A 23,739-nucleotide genomic window follows, 5' to 3' on the forward strand; every position below is an offset into this window, starting at 1 on the left:
AAGATTAGGCCAGGGATTTCCCTGGTGGTCCAGTGGGTAAGGCTCTGCACTTCCAATGCAAAGGATGCAGGTTTGATTCCTGGTCCGGGAACTAAGATCCCATGTGCTGCATGACCAAAGATATTAAAAAAAAAAAAAAAGATTAGGCCAGTTAAATGAATGATCTGCCTTGCTCGGTCTCTAACTTATTCTATATATTGCCATCATAAATGTGAATCCTTACTAGTAAAATTAGATATGAATTATCTATTTCCAAGATACTCTACTATGCACTCAACATTTTTTCTTTTTTAAAAAAATACTAATTTTATTATTTATTTGGCTACATTGGGTCTTAGTTACAGCATGCAGGTTCTTCACTGCATCATGCAGGATCTTTCGTTTTGGTTCATCAACTCCCCAGCTGTGATGAGTGGGCTCAGTTGCTCCTTGGGGCATGTGGGATCTTAGTTTCCAGACCAGGGTTTGAACCCATTTCCCCTGCACTGAAAAACAGATTCTTAACCACTGGACCACCAGAAAAATTCCTGAACTCTACATTTTTAACTTCAATTTTTATAGTTATATGATCCTTAAAATATTTTATAAGATGGTACAGAATGAATTACACTAACATGTTAACCACTAGACACACTTGGCCATTAAGCATATGAAGTGTAGCTGGCCTGAACTGAGATCTGTTGCAGTGTAAAATACACACCGAATTTCAAAGACTTAATATGGAAAAAAATTTCATCAATTATTTTATATAATATTATATATATATATTGATTTATAGTATTTACATTTACCTGTTTCTTTTTATTTTTTAATATGGCTACTTAAAATTTAATATTAGACTTTTGGCTAGCATTATATTTCTACTTGATAGCATTGGTATAGAGCAATGGTTCTCAACCAAGGGTGATATTGCTCCCAGGGGATATTTGGCAATGTCAGGAGATAACTGCTTGTCACAACTGGGGCGGAGCTACTGACATCTCATAGGTAGAAGCCAAGGATGTAACTAAGCACAGGACACCCCACAACAAATAATTATCTAATCCAAAATGTCAATAGTGTCAAGGTTGAAAAGCCCTGGTATAGAGAAGTGGTTAAAGAACAGACTCTGAAGTCAGACTGCCCAGTTTGAACAGCACCTACTAGCTATGTGGCTTTGGGCAAACTGCCCAACCTTTCTTTAATTTATACTCTTCATCTAAAAAATGGGGTAATTACAATACCTCCCTCACAGAGCTGTTGGAGAAATTAACTGAGTTAATATATATAAGTACTTAGAACAGTGCCTGGCACATAGTATTTGCTCAATAAGTATTAGTTGCTATGATGTAAAATTTTTAATTTCCTTATTGTCTATTTCATGAAGGGCTTCCCTGATGGCTCAGACAGTAAAGAATCTGCCTGAAATGTGGGACACCTGGGTTCTATCCCTGAGTTGGGAAGATCCCCTAGAGAAGAGAATAGCTACTCACTCCAGAATTCTTTTCTGGAGAATCCCAGGGACAGAGAAGCCTGGTGGGCTATAATCCATGCAGTCACAAAGGGTTGGACACAACTGAGAGACTAACACTATTTCATGAAACAATTTCAATTTGCTCATTAACTTTTTAATTCTCCATGACTTTACCAATCTTGTTAAAATTATCTTTGTAAAAAAAAAAAGTTGAAACCTCCCTTAAATTAGGAAAAAACATTTCTTTTCCATCTTGCATAGGTTGCATGTGTGTGTGCTCCAACTAAGTCTTCTCCAACTCTTTGTGACCCCATGGACTGTAGCCTGCTAGGCTCCTCTGTCCCTGGGATAGCCCAGGCAAGAATACTGGGGTGCGTTGCCATTTCCTTCTCCAGGGTATCTTCCCAAACCAGGGATTGAACTCACGTCTCCTGCATTGGCAGGCAGGTTCTTTACCACTGAGCCACCAGGGAAGCCCTTGTATAGGTTGCATAAGTACAAATGGACATTATAGCAGAACTGTTATTAGAAAACAACACAGAATCTCAATCTTCCCTATAACATGCATGCAAAGCTTCTCACCAAGATTGGCCTTAAGTGGAGGTCCCACAGGGAACTCTGCTCAGTGTTATGTGGCAGCCTGAATGCTAGAAGAGTTGAGTTTAGGGGAGAATGGATACACGTATGTGTATGGATGAGTCCCTTCACTGTCCACCTGAAACTATCATAACATTGTTAATTAGCTATACTTCAATACAAAGTAAAAAAAAATGTAATAAAAAGTATACTAAATTTGAACATACTTTTAAAAAATATAAAATGTAAACACTGAAAAACAAAATCTTTTCATATTTAAAAAAAAGTGAATGTCCCAGTGTTTCAGGCCAGTGGAAAGTGATGCTAAGACTCTGTGGCACTTACAGATGGAAACAGAAGTCCCAGTCGGTGTCACTGGTGACAGTTGGGATGCGGATGGGGCTGGCTCGCATCTTCTTCCTACCAAGAATCACATGGGAGGTTAGCTTTGGAAGAAGACGCTTAGAAGTCTGTTCTATTCTCCTTCTGTCGGATGCTATTAGCATTAAACTGAAACTGCCCAAATATATATAACCCATCCTAAATCCACAAATAGACTACACACACACTCATGAATGGTGGACCTGGAAAGCAGAAATTAAAGACATTTGCCAAATTAAATCCCTGAGTTAAATTTCTATTGTTTAATTTTTACTCCACATTACCTCCCAATTCTCTGACCTTTCTTACCCCTTAAGCCAACACATGGAGAAAGCAATGGCACCCCACTCCAGTACTGTTGCCCGGAAAATCCTATGGATGGAGGAGCCTGGTAGGCTGCAGTCCATGGGGTCCCTAAGAGTCACACACGACTGAGCGACTTCACTTTCACTTTTCACTTTCATGCATTGGAGAAGGAAATGGCAACCCACTCCAGTGTTCTTGCCTGGAGAATCCCATGGATGGATAAGCCTGGTGGGCTGCCGTCTATGGGGTCGCACAGAGTCAGACAGGACTGAAGCGACTTGGCAGCAAGCCAACACATTTACATCTCCTGAATCATGGAAACTGTGATCTCCTACTCAAGTCAGATATTGTTTTTGCAGATGACAAGCTCTCATGACTAACACACTAACAGTGTGTTTATTAATTCTTCATGTCCCTAGAGATGTCTCATTAGTAGGTGATCCTAGTTAAGGAGCTAAAACAGATGCATCTATTTTGATTGCTGTCATTAACTGATGGAAGAAATAGTGAAAACTGATGGCAAAAAAAGAAAAAAAATGATTTATATTATTTTCTAAATTGAACGCTTGTGGGTATCCCCGTTGCTTAAATCCAATCCAAACGGAATGCAATTATTTATTAACATTAGCACCCACCAAGTCTCTCCTAATTTCACCCTGCAGAAAGTCACTCATTCCCACCTGAGCCCTGAGTAGGTCTCTAAGTCTCCACCCAAAGACTAGAAGGGAAGATTCACTAATTTGTCTATCTAATGTCTACTTTCAAAACCGTAGCCGGTAACTTCCCTGGTGGTCCAGTGGCTAAGGCTCCGCACTGCCAATGCAGAGGGCCCAGGTTCAATCCCTAGTCAGGGAACTAGATTTCGCAGGCTGCAATGAAGATCCTGAGTGCTGCAACTAAGACCAGGTGCAGCCAAACACACACACACACAAACACAAACTGTGGCCAGGGGCAGAGGTCCAAACACACACACACACACACACACACACACACCACACACACACCACACACACACACACACACACACACACACACACACACACACACCACACACACACCCACACACACACCACACACACACACACACACACACACACACACACACACACACACACACACACACACACACCCCATATATATATACACATAAACTGTGGCCAGGGGGAGAGGTTCTGACTTCTCAATCTCCTAAATTCTGTTCCTGTGAGGTTTCCCCTGGCCCTGAACTGTAACACCAAATTCTGGCCCCTCTCTCCAGTGCAAATCGCTTTCTTCTTTTCTGCAGTTGTCTCGCCTTCGTAAACCTAAACACCACATTTCAAGCACCGTCGGAGGTTCCCCCTGGCTTCTTGTCAGCGGTGCACCGGCCGCAGAGGCCCTGGCCGGAAAAGAAGGCGGCGAGGGCGGCCGAGAGGCAAGTGTCGCGGGGTACCTGGCGGAGGGCAGAAGGCACGGAACTAGCCTTCTTGGCACCCTCTGCTCGGCTTCCGCGGGGCGCTTCAGTGTACTGGCCTCTGCGGACCTCGTTCAAGGGGCCACAGGTTGCCTTGCGGAAGCGAGACGCTCAGCTAGCTCTGCCTTCCGCGTTTGCCGCCGGGGTTTTGGCTCCGGAGACAATGGTGTTACCATAGGAACGGAATGCTGCGGACGGCATTTAGCGTCCGCGCCTGTAGCTATGGCAACGCGGGCACTTCCGGTCCTGCGGAATTCCGGGCTGCCCCAGCTTACTACAGCTGTTGCCGCCGCGGAGGCTTTCCGGTCCTCTCAGCCGAGATGAGGGCGTCCCGAGTCTCGTCCTGACATTTCCCTCTCCTGCAGCTCTACCGCCCAGTATTGTTTTTCTCAATTTGACTTTACCTCTCGGAGGTGAAGGCCCGGAAAGAGGCGATAAATCCCATCGAAGGATGGAATGGGGCCTCGGGCTCCACGACCTTATTTAAAGCTGCGATGTACCCGGGCTATATTCGGCGACACCCTGCGCCTCCCGCGCTCCCTGCACCCCGCGGTTCCCCGGTATTCTGTCTCTGGGGCACGGAGAGAAAAGCCTCAGAAGTATTGACGGTGCTGGCACAGTCTGTGTTGCCTCTCCTGGTAAAAATTCGCGCTACACGTGAGTAGGGGAGCGGAGTGTAGGGAGTCTGTTGCTTAAGAAATGGTCCACTAGTTTTGCTAATGATTGGCAGTTCAGAGAATATTTTCCAGGGTACAGGGCACCCTTGGCAAACACTACATAGCGCAAAGTTATACACTATGCTTTATCCTACCCACCTTCAGCGGCCTGAAAGACACACAGTGAAAACAGTCATTTAGATCTGCCAGGTGAAGGGGCAGTTGTGGTCAATACCCAAATAAATGGCACTGGCTCAAGTAGCCTTGTGTTTAAGGAGTTGTCATGAAACCCACAATAAGTTAGGGGCCTATGACAAGTCAAATTGGAACTGGTATGTCCTCTCCTTTTCAAAAACGAGCAAGCTCAGTAGAGGGAAAAGGAAAATATTTACCAAGAACTTGACAGGTGGTGTTTACATTTAGTGTTTGTTCTTTCCAGTTCCTTGGTTGAAGTTTAATTGCTGTTGCTCCAGGACTTGCTCCAGTCCTTGCTCCAGGACTGCCAAGATAGCCTTTCTGGAGTTAGGTTGGAGGAGCTGTTTAAGTGAGTTTGCTTTAATATCCCATAAGTTTAAACCTGGATGACCTATTAAAGCTTAAATCTCTACCCTCAAGCTCCTGACCCAAAATTTCAGAAAGATCCCACCTGCTTTATTCTCTGTTTCCTAAAAGAATCCTCAGCATGAAACCACGATGAGAGCACTGATCTGGGCTTTGAAATGGCAGAGTTCTGCTTCGGACTCTGTGCCCTGGGGTAGGTCATAGTCTAGGGAACTCAATTTTCTTGCCTCTACTGTGAGAGTATTTGCACCACTTGCTTTCTAAAACCCCCTTCCAGTTCCAGGATTCTGTGAGGGTAAACCAGAGATTTTTGTGATTCTATGAATAATATTTAACATGTATGAGGATAAAAAGGAAGAACTTGTTTCCTGTTCTCTGACACATCTCCCTTACCCTTGTTACAAGTTGGTCTTCGTTGAAGAGTTTCAATGTTCTGTCCTTGTTGGAAGTGCTTATGAGGTTGTTTCCAAGAGTAATAAATACAACTTCTCTTTCCTGAACACTTGCTTTGCTGGTCCTCGTGAGGGGAAGTGAGGTGCTGGAACAGCCACTGAATTCTTGTTCCTAAAGCCAACACTCTGGTGCCATCTCCATTTAATTAGTTCTAACCAGAAGCATGTTGCCCTCATCTGTAAAATTAAAAATCAGATGAGAAGAACTTGAAAGACTCTTAGAGTTCTAAACCTCTGTGACTTTTTTTCTTTCCTTGCATTTTAACCTTGGCTACAAATGTGAGCTTAGTTATGGAGCTGCAGGAGACGGAAATATCACCACGTCTTGGAGTCTGCAGGAATCCTTAGGATAGACTGCCAAGTGAGGGTTCTTGGCTTAGTGCAAGAGAGAATTCAAGAGCAAGCCACAGTAAAGGGAAAGCAAATTTATTTAGAGAGATACACATTCCATAGCTAGCATGCAGTCGGCTCAGTGAGAGCGACCTCAGGGCATGGGGCCATAGGGTTTTATGGTCTAAGTAATTTCATAGGGAGGAATCTTGCTATTTCAGGACGTGTTAGTCGCTCAGTCATGCCTGACTCTTTGTGATCACATGGACTGTAGCCCACCAGGCTCCTCAGTCCATGGGATTTCCCAGGCAAGAATACTGAAGTATGTTGCCATTCCCTTCTCCAGGGGAGAAGCTGGGTCTCCTGAATTGCAGGCAGATTCTTTACCGTCTGAGCCACCAGTGTAGGGATTTCCCAGGAACTGGGCCACTGCCCACTTTTTGGCCTTTTATGTCCCACGTCAGAACTGGCACGGCATAAGGGGAGTGATTTCTAATATTACAATGAAGGTATAATGAGCTAAAGATCAATGACCCGGCCACTCTTAAAGCCACCTTGGTTTCAGCTGGTTCCAGCTGGTCTTCATTGCATCCCAACAGCCTCACTCCATCATCTAGCATTTGTGTCCTGCCCTTTCCCTTCTGTCTCAATAGTAGGTGTGCTTCAGTTCTGTTTACTGACTCTGAATTGAAATGCTAGTAATCTGGGACAGTGCTTTTATTAATACAATCTGTTCACACAAAGTTCCTCCCTTTATCCTGATTAAGTATTATACTATTGCAGAAATCACATAGAGGAACCAACCATGTGTAGATGGTTCCTTCTACAGTTTTCCAATCACCAATCAAATGTGATTATCTCCAGATTATTCCAAACCCAGGAACTGTGAAACTTGAGGACAAGGAAATCCAAATAAAGTTTCTCACGGACTGTGTAATTTTTTAAAACACATTTTCCGGCCTCTCAAGGCAGGGTTGGATGTCTTTCTTCTGAGCGCCCTTGGTGTCCCATCTGTGGTCTCATAGTCCCACACATGAGGCTGTTCGCGCTCCATTTACTTGAGAGTTTCTCCATGTATCTGTCCATCCCTTTAAGGAAAAATACCTACTGAATGCCTACCATGTGCCTGACACTGCTCTTTTTAAGCCTTAGGCAAGCAACAGCAGGCAAAGCAATGAAGATTTTGCTCTCTTGGAGCTTGTTCTATCAGGTGAAGAAAAACATAGGGCTGCTAGTAAACACCGATGTCTCTGCAAGTTAGAAAAAGGCAGATGGCTTAGGGAATAGGCAGCAACTTTGTGTGAATTATGGAGAAGGAAATGGCAACCCACTCCAGTATTCTTGCCTGGAGAATCCCATGGACAGAGGAGCCTGGCTGGCTCCAGTCCATGGTGTCGCAGAGTCGGACACGACTGAAGTGACTGAGCATGCATTGTATGAATTAGGAGAAAACCTTCTTCTAGCTGGTCTCAGGCCCCTGCTAAGGGGTCCAGCTTTGGGAAAGGGATGAACCACCTTACTTGAAAGTAACAAATTATACAAAGAAAAACAAAGCCCTGCAAGGGATCTAGAAAGTGATGTGGGCAGCTGGGGAGGGCTGTGCTGGTTTATACAGGGTCGTTAAGGAGGACTTCTCTGACAAGGTGGCATTGAGGAGGCACCACAGGAAATAAAGGAACAAATCAGGCAAATGTCAAGAAGAGCATTATAGGATGTTAATAGCAAGCACAAAGGCCTGGGGACAGAGCAAATTTAATCGATTCAAGGAACAACAAGAGGTTCAACTAAGAATGAGAGAAAGAGGACACTGAGCCCATACACCCTAGGGCCCATGCTCTGCAACCAGTGAAGCCACCACAAAGAGAAGCCCCCATTTGCCAAAACTAGAGAAAGCCCGCACACAGCAACGAAGACCCAGCACAACCAAAAATAAATACGTGAAGAAAGAGAGGGAGAGAGACAGAATGAGTCAGCCTAAGAGGAGATCATGATGCAGGGCCTTATAAGCAATTCATCCATCTAAATCTCCACCCACCCAGCCATCCAGCGAACATGGAATGTCTGCTCGGTGGCAGGTCCACCGATGTGAGGTCCTGTGAGCAGGAGCTTTAGACTCACCACTGAACCTTTAGCATCCAGCAGAGTGCCTGGCTTTTTATTCACATTCAATAACAGTAAACTGTCATCCTCAGGAGCTCCCCGTTCTTAGAGGTTCTGGCCTCTGTTATGTCTTGCTGCTATAACAAGTCATCACAAACTTAGCAGCTTAAAACGACAGGAATTTATTATCTCCTCTTTTTGGAGGTCAAAAGTCTGCAATGACCATGGCTGGGCTAGAGGATCTCAGCGAGAATTGTTTTCTTGCCTTTTCCAGCTTCTAGAACCACCCACCTTCCTTGGTTCTCCGCTCTTCTTCCATCTTGTCAGTCAGCAATATAGCATCTTTAAATCTCTGACTCCCTCCTCTGCTTTACAAGAGCCTTTTTATTACAGCAGGCTCACCCAGATAACCCAGGATAATCTCTGTATCAGGCTAATCAGGCCAGCTGATTAACAACTTTAATTCTGAGAACTTAATTTTCCTTTGCCATATAACGTAACTATTTAAATTCCCAGGAATTGGGACATGAGCCTCTTTGGGAGGGTGTTATCCTGCCTATGAAGAGTGTGTTTAACCTGATGTAAATGTATAGGTTTAAAAACATCTGATGGTGACACACAGGTAACTCTTACTACCCTTCTCCTTTGTTAAATCCTACATTATTTGACCATGTCTTGCTCCTCTCTTCCCCCTCCACATTCTCCACTAACAATCTGGTATATCCAGTCACCATTCTTGAAATAGTTTCTTCCCATTTTTAGGGCTTGGCTTATAGTGAATGTGCAGAAATGACTCTTCCCTTCTACTCACCTCCATCTCCTCAAAGGAGCCTTTAAATCTACTGGAACCCACCCACATCGACTGCTCCCTCTACCAGCTCCTGTTGGCCCAATTATGGCGACTGTCATCAATGCGCTTTTGTCCTTTGCTTCACAAATGTGCCACACACTCCGTGAATGCTTGACAGTTCTCTGCCCTGAGAAGGTGAACAGAAACTGCTCCCGTGACTGCCTCTATTGCTTTTTTCAGCTCAGTCTCTGCCTTGCAGTCTGCCTTTTAAACCTTACATCACCCCCTTCTTGGCTGGGTGGTGTTTCAACTGCTGTCAGCACCCAGCATTCCAGTTATGCCACATGGCAAAAGGTCATGTGTCAACGTATTTTGGGAGCATTTTCCCCACACAGCGTATCATGTGTTGATCTTAAGATCAGTGAGTTGAATTATTAAAGGCTTTGGAGTCAGTCTGAAAGTTTACGGAATAAAAATAAGTTGATGACTCTTATGTAATCCATGTGAAGAAAAAGGCCATTCTTTCTCACTGACTGTGATGATCCACAGGCTATTCTACTTTTTCCTTCTCTGCATTCCTGTATCACCTGATGGAAAGCCAGTGTGCAAACGGATAATTTGAAAATTACCCAAACGATGCTCACACATATACATACAGACATTTATTCACAGCATAGTCATCACATCAGTTTTAGGGCTGTAAAATACTGGAAGCAGACTAAATGCCCATCAACGAGGAGCTAGTTTAATAAAATACAGCACAATTATACTATGAACCATTATGCAGCAGTTAAAAAGGATGAGATTTGTGTGCTGACAAACAACAATCTTGGATATTTTAGGTGGAAAAAGTATGGTCCTGAAGAATGAATGAAGTTTCCATATTTAAAGAGGAAAGTAAAAGGGTGGCCAAAATGTTCTTTAAGATCCAATACATATAGACACAGACTGTCTTTAAGTCATTCAAGAAACCAAATAGTTGTTGCTTCTGGGGAGGTCAACTAAGGATCAGAAGGAGAGACTTACTTTCAGTTTATCTCATTTATCCTATAATTATACTGTGATATAGAATCATCGAGGGATGACCGTTTCTTTTCTTACCGTGCCGTTGGCATATGACAGTTCTTTCCATTTAAGAAGCCTGGTTTGGATTTATCTAGGTTAAGTCCTCATTTGAGTGTCCCCAAGAAATTATTTTCTGAGTTGAACGGTTGGCCTCTGTCGAGGTAAGCTCTTTTTAGGGAGCATGCACTTGATAATTTAAAATAACAATAGCCTCAGACATTATATTTTTGCATTATTTTCCTTGGTATCTTTTGTTCTTTTTCTTTTCAGAGGGAGGAGGTGAGCAAGGGTTCAGTCGAGTATTACGGTATGCCTTGGCAGCAGGAGTTGAGAGGCAGCAGAACTGTGTTGTGAGCAAAGGGAGATGGCCTTGTTACACTGTGCTATAAAGAATGTGAGCTACTTAAATAATTGCACCCATTTCATTGTCATCTGGTGTTTTAATTATGATTTCAACCTGCAAGAATTCACCCTACAGGAGTTTTTTTCAGGAATGAATTAACTTTTTAATGTGACAGGATAATGTATCCGACTTTTTAAAAATAAACCATGTGTATGTTTTCAGGCTTTCCAGGTGGTACTAGTGGTCAAGAACCCACCTGCCAATGCAGGAGATATGAGAGACACGAGTTCAATCCCTGGGTCAGGAAGATCCCCTGGAGGAGGGCGTGGCAACCCACTTCAGTATTCTTGCCTGGAGAATCCCATGGACCCAGGAGCCTGGCAGGCTACGGTCCATAGGGTCACAAAGAGTCAGATAGGGCTGAAGTGACTTAGCATACATTTTTTACTTTTTCAAAATAGAAGAGAAAAAAAAAAATCTAATGGAGGCTTTTAACTAGTTAAAAAAAAAAAGACTGCAGATCAACTGAGAGGCACTTTTCAATGAAATAACTGTGATGCAAGTGTTCAAAAGCGGCTGATGATTGGGGCAGAGTTCAAGGTGGTCCCAGGAGCTAGAAGACGGGAATGGTATGACATGTTGCGTGAGAGACGGCAGACAACGGCCACCTGCTGAACATGACACAGGGTATAAAACCGTCGCTGATCTTCAGAAGCCTTACAGGGCATGCTAATGAAGGCGCCCAAATCAACAAGGGAGATGCAAAACGAAACAAAAGTTTATTTTCCGCAATACTTTTCTGTAAATTACAAGGCAAAATGCTAAACTACAGCATGTAACTTCAGTATTTAACCAGAGTACTTGAAATAAATATCCTGAAACAAGATAAAAGGCTACACTTTGTCAGGCGTCCTACAAAATGTCTCAAGTTTTACACTCTGCAGCATTTCTGTGTGGGGGTGGGGAGGGTGGTTTTGTGTTTTCTTAAGTGCTGTGACAGAAAGTCCTTTCACATTTTTCTTTGGAGCATGTTCGAAATTGCTGAACTATAAACAACTTAAGAAAAGTAACACCAAGTTCGAAAGCCGTTTCTGCTTCGCTGTCATTGGCCCTCATTCAGCACAGGGCTGCCAAGTGGCCTCTGAGCGCAGGCAGCTCCGTCAGAGCCGGCCTACACTTAACGGTTCTATACATTAGAGACTTCTGTCTTCAGTTTACATCCCTCAATAAGATCAAGGCCATAAAGGAAGCTGCAAGCAAGTCAGAAACATTTTTAACCTGAAAGTAAAGGGAACAGAGATGTTTTCTCCCAAGACCTCGGCTAGGCACTGGAACGTTTACCGGGATTTTTTGTTTCAAAGTTGAAAAACCCACTGGTACTCACAGTCCTTTCCGAGGTAATTTACAGGTGCTGGTAGAGTTGGGGCACTCAGAAATATTCAATGGGCTAAAGAGGATTTACTATATTTAAAGACGTGCTACAGTCCTAAGAACAAATGGCAGAAAGTCTAGGGGTGTTGGTGGCAGCTCATTTTGAGTGGAATATATAACCACCTTCTGCTATAGCTGAAAACGTGGAGAAAAAAGTTATATATATAAAGTCTTAAGCATGATTACCTAAAAAATACTTTGTTAATATAGTCTAATGTAAATTTCACTTACTTAGGGATTTAGATATGAAAACATCTTTAAGAGCCAATAAAAATATTGTACAGAAAAAAAAAACACTTTTAAAAAATTGAGGTTAAAAACTATGAGGCATTTCTTTTGGCTGTAAACACACAGTTTACTGTCCCTTGTTGAAACACAAATGTTTGGATTTCCTGAGCTTCGTGGATAACAAACAGCAGGAGCCAAGTTTGCATAGAAAATTTGCAACGTGTCAGCGATGTACTTAAGAAAGAACTTTTAAGGACAATTTGCTTTCGTTTTTAAACTTCATATTTAAGTTAATAGTGCTCATCTGACTGTAAGATTGACAAGCAGGGTGGTGAGAAATATAAGGCAGATGGGGAAAAAAGATGGAATTAAAGTTTTTTAAATCCACAGGATATCACAATAAAGGATCTTAAGCACATGGTGCATAACTAGTGTCATACTAATTTGGTTAGAAATTAAGTTGTGTTTGGGGGGGTTAGGAAACCAAAGGTAAAGAAAACCCTGCTGTAGGAACAGAAGCACGGCTGCATGGGGCGTCGTGTCATGCAGCCATGGAGCCCCTTAGCTAGGCAGGTACCAGGGAAGATACTCCACTGCCAGTGCAGGGACCAGACTCCTGAGCGTGACTGATCCCAGCTCTGGTCAGAATCGGAGGGTGACAGCATCTTTCCCCTCTGCTGCTCTGAAGTCTCTCAGCGGTTCTAAGGAGGACAGCTTCTCCAGGGACCTGTCCTCAGAAGTCTCTGGAAAGGGAAGAAGTTCTATGATAAGGGTCACAGTGATACCACGAATGAGAACAATGGCAGTGGCTGCCGACAACTCTGGATGTAACACAAAGGTGGACAACAAGGGGCCAGTGTCCTGCCAAGGAATCCACTTTACTTCTTCTGGGACTGGTTCTTACACATGGTAAGGATCTGCTTCAGTACTTTTTGGACATCTTCATCCATCTGGCCCTAGGAAATTCCAACACAAGACACTCATTAGAATAACCTATGATATCATGCCTTGGACACAACACACGTGGGACGTTGTGGGGGTGGCGAGGAAGGAGATGAATAAAAGGCAGAGGCTGCTGTCCCACAGGAGTGTCAAAATGCAGAAAACAATAGGGGCAGAGGGGGGCTGAATGCTTGTTAGAAAAGTGAATGTCAAAAAGGTTTAAAATAAAACAAAATGACACTCACTAGAACCTAAATCCTGGCACTGCCTCACCTAGGGAGTGAGATGACTGGCAGGCAGAAATTGGGCCCCCTCGACCTTCCCAGGAAATGTGAGCCCTACCCATTCCCACATTTCCAGGAGAAACTGAGGCAAAGCAAGGGCCCTGATCTTTTTCCTCCAGAGGAAAAGGAGGACAAGGAGGCTGGGTCTCCCAGCAGAGCCCTCAACAAAGGGTTTCTAGAGCCTTAACAGCAAATGAGAGCCCAGCCAGTCTCAGAACACTGACCATCCCAGGAGTGCGATGGCACCAATGGCTCAGTGAATATGCTCAGGCCCAGAAAGTAACCCCCAGACTCCTTCTCCTGATTGGGTGGGGGGTGGAGTGGGGCGTGCAATGGCCGCCACCTCATTCAGCAGTCAACAAAGGAGGCAGCTCCCCATTAACAGGAGAAGGGGCTCCCAACACAAAATGCAAAGCAAAGCAGAAGGTATTTGAAACAGCTTTCCATTGAAAATCCATCTCCTCAAATTCGCATCCGTTCTGCTAGTTTCAGGACGGGGATCTGGACAAGCCCTGCTGCGGTGTCTCTTTAGGATCCCCAGACATCATACCTGCACGGCATACAGAAGATGCATCCTGTAAACAGATATCACTTCCTGGTGTTGTTTCTTGCATTCCTAGAAAGAGACAATTTGACACTGTTCAAGAGCTTGTTGTGTGTGAGTCACTCAGTCGTGTCTGACTCTTGAGATCCCATGGACTGGAGTCCGCCAGGCTCCTTTATCCATGGAATTCTCCAGGCAAGAATACTGGAGTAGGTTGTCATTCCCTTCACCAGGGGATCTTTCCGACCCAGGGATTGAACCCAAATCTCCAGCATTGCAGGCACATTCTTTACCATCTGAACCACCATCAGGGGCTTAGGAGACCTTCAAAAAAATCCTAGGAGAAGACTGTGGCCAAATGCTACCCTAGTGATTCCTTCCAGCAACTAGCACAGGAAGTTTTTGAAATTGCTGTGGACTTGATGGGGTGTGTGGTTTGGAACACTTGTCAATATTCTTAGGGGAAAAAAAATCTTACATATCTTGAACTCCAGAAGAAAATTCCTGTAAAAAGTAGTTGATAATCCCATGTTTGTTTAAACAAATATATGTACACATACTTAGGCAAATGTATTCACACAAAGTAAACAACAGTGCAAGGAACTACATCAAATGCAGTTACTGTCTCTGAGTGGTTAAATTATAGACAATGTGTTTCTAGAGTAGCTTCTTCAGAGTTGTTGTTTTTAATCTTTCAACTTTTCTCAATGAGCAAATATTTATTAATTTAATTTTTAAAATGTAATCTTATAAAAAGAGTTGTTGATCACCTACTGTATGGCCAGTGGTATATAACCCCTGGGGAATTCAGTGATTTAGTTGTCAGTGTACTGAGGAGGTGAACAGGGTGATGACCCCAATCTCACATGGCCCCTCAGTACAGCTGTTAATGCTCTTATTTCTTCTTGCTGAGATATTATTCCAGTTCCTCTCAGTGACTATTTCAAGGATCTCAACTCGGCTCTTAACTCTTCTAAGAAGAGGCCTTTCTTCCTATTTCCTGATGGAAATCAAAACTATCACATATGGATCACTTAAAAAATCAACTGAAGTCCGTCAGTATCTATTCTTACCTCCTTCCCATCAATGTCAGATATAAGGTATCCTTCCCATTCAAGGACAACCTTGGAAACCTCGATCTTTGAAGTTCATGCCACTAGGAAGTGTACTTGGTAGTTCTCTCTGTGCTGATTCCTCCCACCTCTTGGTTCCCTCTACTCCATCATTTATAGCTTTGTCTTCTGATCAGTGTCTTCCTTTCCTGTCCTGCTTCTCTGTCATCACTTGGCTGACTGCAGTATCTACGTGGATGAACCACCCACCACCCTGGCCTCTCAGTCCCTCAACCTCAGCTTCAGGACCTGTCTCTCTTCCTTCCAGCCATTCACTCTTATGGTTACCTCCCTGCCTCAGTCATTATCGCCAAGATCTCAGTTGAAAGCATCCCACTCCCCCACCACCATCTCCTGTCTTTCTAGCAAATCTGCATTAGGCTTCCCCTGCCTCCCACTGTTTCTCTTCAGCTCCTGCAGATACCTAGCTCCTTAGTCACTTCTCCAGCCTCCAGCCATCCACACTCCACACCTCTACTCCATTGGAACTGTGCTTGCTACAGCCACCATGGGCCATCTAAATGCCATATCCCTGCTGCCTCCTACTCATCTAAGATTCAGTACAAGCATCACTTCCTGCAAGAAGCCTTCCAAGACTTACCCAGATTGGCTATGCACATTGCCTTTCTACACCCACGGCATGTTGGTCATCTCTCAATGAATGCTTACCACACTGAGTACACAGTAAGCCATTATATTCCATGAAAGCAGGACTGCGTCTTATTCATTTTTATTGAATCATGGATACCTGGTACATTACTGATACATAGAAGCTCATTAAATGCACATTGGATAATTGTAAGAATGACTATATAAACCATTATCACTTTATCTATGAGTCTGTGATAACCACTTGATCAGAAAAATGACTGCAAAAGTCAAGAGCATCTTCTCCTTCCCTGACTACTACTCCACTGCTAGAGCTGGTAACATAAAAAAAGCTGGTTTTGAACTCTGTGGCCAGATGGAGTAAGGACTGTAGAAATCTGAATTCACTATTACCGATCTGTACTGAAGAAATCACAAAATCCAAGTTCATGTAAGTGGAAGCCAGCAACAGTCCAGGGTAACCTAATCTTCATGTAGAAAACATCACATACCCTTATCAACTAAAGGGCTTCCCAGATGGCTCAGTGGTAAAGAATGCGCCTGCCAATGCAGAAGATGTTGGAGACTTGGGTTCAATCCCTTGGTTGGGGAGATGGAGGAGGAAATGGATCCCACTCCAGTATTCTTGCCTGGAAAATCCCATGGACAGAGGAGTCTGGTGGGCTACAGTCCACAGGGTCACAAAGATTCGAATACAACTGAGTGAGCACGCAACAATTAAAACTTTACATATTCTATAGCTTTGTCTTCTGATCATTGTCTTCCTTTCTGGTCCTGCTTCTGTCATCGCTTGGTTGACTTCAGTATCCACGTGAAGGAACCACCCACCACCCTGGCCTCTCAGTCTCTCAATCTGAGAGGCCCTTCAAAGATGCCCATATCCTAATCCCTGGAATCTGTAAATGTTACCTATCAGTCAAAAGGGATCTTTTAGATTAAAGATCCTGAGATGGAAAGAAAGATTATACTGATTATCTGGGTGGACCTTAAATGTGATTACTAGGGTCCTAAGCTGCTGCTAAGTCACTTCAGTCGTGTCTGACCCTGTGCGACCCATAGACAGCAGCCCACCAGGCTCCCCTGTCCCTGGGATTCTCCAGGCAAGAACACTGGAGTGGGTTGCCATTTCCTTCTCTAGTGCATGAAAGTGAAAAGTGAAAGTGAAGTTGCTCAGTCGTGTCCGACTCTTAGCGACCCCATGGACTGCAACTGGAGTGGAGTGCCATTGCCTTCTCCACTAGGGTCCTATGCTGCTAAGTCGCTTCAGTCATGTTCGACTCTGTGTGACCCCATAGACGGCAGCCCACCAGGCTCCCCAATCCCTGGGATTCTCCAGGCAAGAATACTGGAGTGGGTTGCCATTTCCCTCTCCAGTGCATAAAAGTGAAAAGTGAAAGTGAAGTCGCTCAGTCGTGTCCAACTCTTAGCGACCCCATGGACTGCGGAAAAGGTCAAAGGTGGAAGGAGGAGACGGAAGGACAGAACCAGAGGCTGGAGTGATGTACTCTGGGGATGAGAGAGGGGCCACGAGCCAAGGAAAGTAGGCAGCCTCCAGAAGTTAGAAAAGACAACCAGATTCTCCCCTTAGAGCCTTGAGAAGGAACCAGCCTGCTGAAACCTTGACTTTACTGTTGTGAAACTGATTTCTTTGAACTTCTGATCTCCAGGACTGTCAGTAATAAATCTGTGTTGTTTTAAACCAAGTTTCTGTTGCTCTGTTACAACAGCCACCAGAAACAAGTACAGACGTGAAAGAGCTTTCCTGGGTGAAATCAGAAGAGGGGCCAAGAAGCAGCTTCAGACATGTGGATATACAACCACCAGACAACATGGCCCCCTAATAAGAAACATCTCGAGCCGCTGCCAGAGATGGTAACTACTGAAGCAGAAAAACGGAGAAAGGGGAGCAAGTGAGTGGAAGAGGGAACAAGACAAGAAGGCTCCTGCCACTATCTCGCAGACTCCTCCCTTCCCAGTGACACATGGAACCCATTCTCATTGCTGATAATGACTGGGAAACCCACCGCTCCCTCTCTGGCCCTCACCTAAAGGTCTTTAGTTAACTGCTTACTGAAGCATGACACTCTTTAGGCTGGGCAGCTTTCTGCTCATTCCCACCTGTCCCCCACCCCTACCCCCCAGCCAGCCATGGAAACAGGCCCACTCACCGCCAGCTGGTTCTGCAGCTGTTTGACCTGCTGCTGCAGCGCCTCCAGCTGCTGGCTCTGCCTCTTGGAGGAGCTGGCAGAGTAGGAGAGCTGTGAGAGGCTGTTCAGGGCCTCCTTCAACTTGGTGACCTCCTTGGACATCTCATTTATCTAGCGAGAAAGGAAAGCTCTTATCAGGAGAGCAGGTACCCACAGAGGCAAAACGCCAGCTGTTTCTCCACTGGGAACACAGCCTCGACTGGCCTCTGGGCCTGGAGCAATCCCTTTTCTTAATTTTTCAAAGAAAAGCCATACAATGAAACAAAAACAGGTAAGAATCAGGGAAACCAACAAGCCTATGCAGACAAGAGCCCAGGAATGAGACTATGCTTGGGGCCATGAAGGTAACAATAGCTGTTATGTGGATTCCCTTCATCCTTAAGATGGGGGACTGTTAAAAAAAATAAAAAACAGAATTTCAGGTATTCTATATTTGGAACCAGCTAGGCTTTGTTCCCTACTGCTGCCATAGGCAATCAGAAATAAGTTCTGGGAACCCTGGTATCTCTGATATCCTACCTTGTAGTGAAGACAATCCTCACCCCCACGGCTTTGGAAGCTCTTTTGGAAACATTCATTATAATAAAGGAATAAAAGATAAATAATTCTCTAGTGAATGCCATTCAGAACATCTAACCCAGGAGACTGGGCATCTGGGTATGCAGAGCAGATCCCAGCACAGAAGCATGCTTCACTTCTCCCTTTACTCTCCGCCTTCCTCCATGCTCAGCCCATCTCGAGTTGCCTGGCCCCCCACATTCCTCCCTTTCTCTCCTGTTGCACACCTTTGAAAATGAGGACCAGGGAGGGCTTTTACACTGACTCCAGGGAAAGCTCATGGGGTTTAGGGAAGCAGTATCAAGTCTGGCAGTAATTGATTTTCCATATGACAGAGGAAATCTGTCTGGATTCCAACAGAGTAGAAGTTTAAGATGGACCACAAATACTTCTCAGCTGGTGGGTTCACTTCTGGCCCCCGACACTTGGCAGAGCTTCTGTAAAATAATTTTTAAGGGGAAAATATGTACCACACATTTGAAAATACTCTGGTGTGAGGGAAGTAGTAGATGAGGGCTTTCTCACTCTCTCTTTTTAAGTAAATGTCCACCCTACTATTTTTAATGTGGCACTGGGGACAAATGGAGTCCTGTGTGGAGCCTTAGCGCTTTCACAATAGCTTAGTGCTAACAAATGCTAAAAATGCTAACTTCAGTAAATGAAGGTTCAAAGTGCTAGCGTTTGCTAGCTAGAAATTCAATAGCAACAGTCTCACCAACCTTCTTGTCTTTATCCTCTTCCAGTTTTGAGGAGCTCTCGGAATGTCTCTTCATTTCTGCGAGTTCTTCCTGAGCATGCTGGCATTTTTGCAGAAGTTCATTTACTTCCTGCTCTTTGGATTTCAAGAGAGTCTGAATGTTTTCCTTTTCCCTTTTCATCTGCGAGACCTCACTTCTAATCTGGGCAACCTCTGAATGGGCCTTCTCTTTCTCTTTCACGGAATCCCTTAATTTTGAGGCCAACACACTCACTTCGCTTTCCAAAGACGACTGGAGCTTCTCGTAGGCAGACCGGGGCACCATCGCGTCGGTCATGGCCGCCTTCTCCTCTAGGAGCTGTTTCTCCAGCTTTGCCACCTCCCCTTCCTTGCTCGCCAGGTGCTCTTTCAGACTGCTTATTTTTCCCTCCATCTCTTTGGCAGTGGTCCGCAGAGTGGTTATCACCTGCAAATGCTCCGTGATGGAGACAGAGTTCTCTTTCTGTGCATCTACCAACTGTTTGAGCTGGGTCAGCTCATTTAGCACTTTTGAATACTGAGACTTCATTTCGGACAGTGCCTCTTCAGCCTTGGCTCTGGATACATTGGTCACTTGCATCAGCTTCTCATGCTCCGCTTTATGGATATATTCAGCTGTGACATCTTCTAGAGACTTCCTCTTCCGGTAATCCTCCAGCTCTGCCTGGGCCTCTTTGTACAGCTGGGACAGCTCACTCACCTGCTTGTTGAGTTCATCGATCATCCTGTTCATGGCCTCTTTCATGTCCTCAGCTTCATCACCTGCCTCCTGGGTCATCTGATTTTTCAATGTATCTTTCAGTTTTGTGATTTCTTCTTGTGCCTCTTGGTATTTCTCAAACAAAAATGCTTTCTCCTTATTCATATTTTCAATCACCGTGCAATAGGAACTTTTCATTTCCTCGTACTCCTCCCTTGGTGGCTGAATAACTGCCTCTTTCTCCCTTTCTGCCAGCTTCTCTTCTAACTCTCTCACTTTCTCTTTATTTCGTTCACTTTCTTCCAGGGCGCCCTGGAGGTCCCGCTTGAGCACGTCCATTTCTTCCTCGGTGATCCTCAGCTCATGTAGGTGCGAGTAAGTGTCCACGCTTTCTGGTGAGACCAGGCCCAGCTTCATCTGCTTCTGCACACTCAGGACTTCTTTCATAGCTTCCTCGTATTTGCTCTGAGTCTCTTTAAGTTTCTGGCTGAGGTCGGAGCCGTTCTCCGAGATCTCGGCGTTGTTTAAGCACACTGATTCTGTCCTCCTGGTCTGGAGCTCGGCCTGCAGCTGTTTCCTCTCCGCTTCAGAGCTCTCCAGTCTCTTCTGCAAGTCATGTAAAACCTCTTGGAGTTGCTGGATTCTGACATCACTGTCGAGAGTGGATTTACTTGAGGAATGTGTTATGACAGATGGAGATGGTTTGGAGTCTAGAGGAGGGTTTTCACTAGGTTTGCCCAGGGATGGGGCCAAGTCAGTTTGAGTAGAATGGTAAGAGTCAAAGCTCAGGTCTGCTTCCCCTTCCCTGGGTGTTTTGGCCTGGAAAGAAGGCAAGAATGAAATGACACCAAAGGTGTGGTTAGATGAGCAAGCAACTGCAATCGGGGAGCAAATCCAAACCTTGAGTATGGGGGAGCAGCAGTATCCTTCTGCATGCATCCTCTTGCCCCATGAAAAAATTTGGTCTGGGACACAAGAGTCGGGCTTAACAACACTAAGCTTATTCTGTGCTCTCAAAGGACAGATTATGTTTGCCACTTTAAAAACGCAAGACCTGTTTTGGCTGCAGAGCTTCTGACTCAAATTTTTCTTTGTTTCTCATATTATTGTAGTTGCCCTACTTCTTACCACATTCTTAAATCTGCGAAATGATCAACTTTACTAAATGAATGACTAGTCATATATATGGTGTGCATATAGCTATCTATTGTCATATATATCATACTAAGTATATAATTATATAATTTACCAGTTTATACAAATAATAAGTTAATGACTAAGTCTCAAGAAACAAATTTGAAGGTATAAAATGCTAAAGGGTAATTATATTTTAAAAAGAAGAAACCAATGTTGGTGTCTAAAACAAAATACCCAACTAACCCTGAGAAATCAAATAGCTTGACCTGACTGAACAGACTATGGTAGTGATCTATTTACCTACCTGTAATTTATCTTGTAATTCCTTATTGTGTAAGGTAAGAGAAGCAACTTTTGCTTGCAATAGGACAAGAAGATCTTGCTGGTCAGCTTCAGAACTCACATCCAATAAGCTATCAGCACCTTAGGAAAGAGAAAGGCAATTTAAAATAATATTTTAAAAATTTAACTGTTATGTCTCTGACCTTTAACAAACTCACTTTCTACCCAATCCAGTTCTTCTTTCTCGTCCAGACTAGGGATGAAAGCCCCCTCCAGCTGGATAGATGAACAGAAATTCTCAAGTACTGGGGTCTCCTCACTCCCTAGCACAATACTAGATGCCTAGATACAAATAAACTCATTTGAAAACTGATGGATTGGGTCATACAGTTTCTGTTCACTTGATTAAGTGCCACACCTCGGTTGTTTTTTATTCCTCCCATGCTCTGTACATCCCACTCCATGAATCCTTTTAGAAAGATCTCTGGAATCTGGTTCACTTCTTATCCCCATGCCCTGTACCCTAGTTCAAACTTCATCACCATACCTGGTAACTGTACAAATGGCTTCCTAACAAATCTTTCTCTCTCTCCTCTAGTGAAAATGTAGCCTGTACCAACAACACTGTCAGACTAATCTTCCTAAAACATACTTTGATGGGGTCATGCCTTTGGTTCAAGTGCTTTAATTGCTCTCCCTCCAAAAATAATCTCCAACTTCCTTTATCTGGATTAAGGCCTCTCGGATCTGGCTCCAGTCTACTGTTTTTCAGGTTTATGACTCATCATGTCTTTCCCCAGTATCCCATTTTCATCAGATTCACACCCTCTCTATTCTCAACACAAGACTGCTTCTTTAATTCTTCATCCATACGATTGCCCTTGTAGCATCTCTTTGGCTGTATAACTCTTAGGCATCCTTCAAGACCCACATCAGGCCCTGCCTCTTCCTTAAGGCATTTGCTGACCACCCCTGCATGAAACAGGAGTCTCCGAATCCCACAATAAACACTGCTGGTAAACCACAACTGTTTGACATTCTCCTGATTATCATGCTGAAATAACATGTAAAGCTATGCTACTCAAAGTTCTCACTGAGACAAGACAAGAAATGTGCTGCCGAATGTCATTCAATGTACTGCTTCCTACACCCAGAAAGTCTTCCTATGGAGAGAAAAAACAAAAACAAAAACTGTCAGGTGGATGAAACAGTGTGCTTGGCTGGATGACTTTCTGGAGTAATCCCCTTTTTTTATTTTAGACTGGCAACAGTTTAGAGACCACACTTTGAACAGTGTGATCTGAACAGCACTGATCCAAATTTCACCACTATTTAAAAAATTTTTCAAAACCTAATGCAAGGATGAAAACTTGAGTCTTAATTTGGAAGGATGCAAAATGACATCTCTTCACAGGAATGCTTACTAATGATATCTGGGGCCTAAACCACAGCTTTATGAGTGTTCTTGACATACAGTCTGGTCAGCTTGGAATGAATCAGGGGATTTGGGAGCAGGAGGGTAATTCTAAGCAACAAAAATTACTTCTAAGATAGGCTGGATGGCTTTTAAAATATCCAATGTAACAGCTGTGCAGTTATATTAACATTGTTCTCTACCAGGAATATTTCTTAATACATTATTAACTGGAGCTGTATTAACGTCTCAAGCATTAATTTCTGCAAAAGTTCCCCAGTCAACAATGTGTTTATATGTCTAAATTCTTTAAGTTAAGTGCTCCAAACACATATGATATGCGTAACAGATTGAGAAACTGAATGCTGGAGCAAAAAAGGGGCCTTTGAAATAATCTACTCCACATTTCAGATTAATTCTGAAGGTACTGTACTACATTCTTAAAGGGTAAAGCAACAGGATGAACTCAATACAATGAATCAAACCTCCTTGAAGACAATATGATCATATATGACTTCACTGACACTCTTTTCACGTCTGTTTAAAATCCAAAGTAGAAAAGTTCAACTATGGCAGCCATGGAAGTGCTCAGTTGGCTCTCTCTTCAAGAAATAACCTGCTGCTCAGTTGCAATGAGGGCCACTAGCTGACAGCTCACAGCCCATGGACCTCATCTCAAAACAGTGTCTTAAAATGCATAAAATAGAATGTACAAGCTATAGCAATCAGCAGGCTTCTTTTGTAACCCACCAAATAACAAGATCTAGAAGCAGGCCTCATAACTGGCATAATTTCTAGTAGAGATACTATAAATGATCTTTCAAGATATCTGTAATAACAGTAAGGGGATATGATACCATCTGTGGGTTCTCTTGGTGTCAAAATCACTGATCTGCTAACACTACGGGAGCTTACTGTCTGTAGTCATCATTGAAAGAAGTGCCAATGCTAAATTAGGACCAGATGAAAACAGAGATTTCTTTGTTCATACCCAAGCTCAGGGACTCCTTAAAATCCAGGTGAAAGCCCGCTGAAGTAGACAGCATCAGACAGTGACATACTGGCAGTGTTTGGGTGGTACCCAAGGTT

General features: G+C 43.8%; 2 protein-coding genes, 1 long non-coding RNA gene and 1 other non-coding gene across 10 annotated transcripts in view; 2 read left to right on the forward strand and 2 right to left on the reverse strand.

Annotated features, from left to right (window-relative positions):
• The window catches only part of TTC23L (tetratricopeptide repeat domain 23 like), a 66,409-nt gene extending 62,022 nt beyond the window's left edge, over nucleotides 1-4,387 (reverse strand). For both annotated transcript variants that reach the window (XM_059878900.1, XM_024981510.2), the window contains exons 1-2: nucleotides 4,149-4,387; nucleotides 2,375-2,449 (exon numbers count right to left, since the gene is read on the reverse strand). In XM_059878900.1, the coding sequence (XP_059734883.1) occupies nucleotides 2,375-2,442 (68 nt within the window). In that variant the 5' untranslated portion in view covers nucleotides 2,443-2,449; nucleotides 4,149-4,387. The remainder of the gene's footprint in view (nucleotides 1-2,374; nucleotides 2,450-4,148) is intronic.
• On the forward strand, nucleotides 3,499-3,571 carry TRNAG-GCC (transfer RNA glycine (anticodon GCC)). The gene has a single exon. It is a non-coding gene; the product is annotated as a tRNA-Gly (tRNA).
• Nucleotides 4,388-4,437: 50 nt separating the features above from the next.
• Nucleotides 4,438-12,965, forward strand: LOC112443006 (uncharacterized). The gene is made up of 2 exons (XR_009491972.1): nucleotides 4,438-4,826; nucleotides 10,394-12,965. It is a non-coding gene; the product is annotated as an uncharacterized lncRNA (long non-coding RNA).
• Nucleotides 11,227-23,739, reverse strand: part of RAI14 (retinoic acid induced 14) — a 162,054-nt gene continuing 149,541 nt past the window's right edge. For all 6 annotated transcript variants that reach the window (XM_024981509.2, XM_024981508.2, XM_024981507.2 and 3 more), the window contains 5 exons: nucleotides 21,259-21,377; nucleotides 19,101-20,636; nucleotides 17,785-17,934; nucleotides 13,902-13,967; nucleotides 11,227-13,081 (listed from right to left, as the gene is read on the reverse strand). In XM_024981509.2, the coding sequence (XP_024837277.1) occupies nucleotides 13,004-13,081; nucleotides 13,902-13,967; nucleotides 17,785-17,934; nucleotides 19,101-20,636; nucleotides 21,259-21,377 (1,949 nt within the window). In that variant the 3' untranslated portion in view covers nucleotides 11,227-13,003. The remainder of the gene's footprint in view (nucleotides 13,082-13,901; nucleotides 13,968-17,784; nucleotides 17,935-19,100; nucleotides 20,637-21,258; nucleotides 21,378-23,739) is intronic.

The sequence above is a fragment of the Bos taurus genome, chromosome 20 (assembly GCF_002263795.3).
Source record: "Bos taurus isolate L1 Dominette 01449 registration number 42190680 breed Hereford chromosome 20, ARS-UCD2.0, whole genome shotgun sequence".
Taxonomy (NCBI): domain Eukaryota; kingdom Metazoa; phylum Chordata; class Mammalia; order Artiodactyla; family Bovidae; genus Bos; species Bos taurus.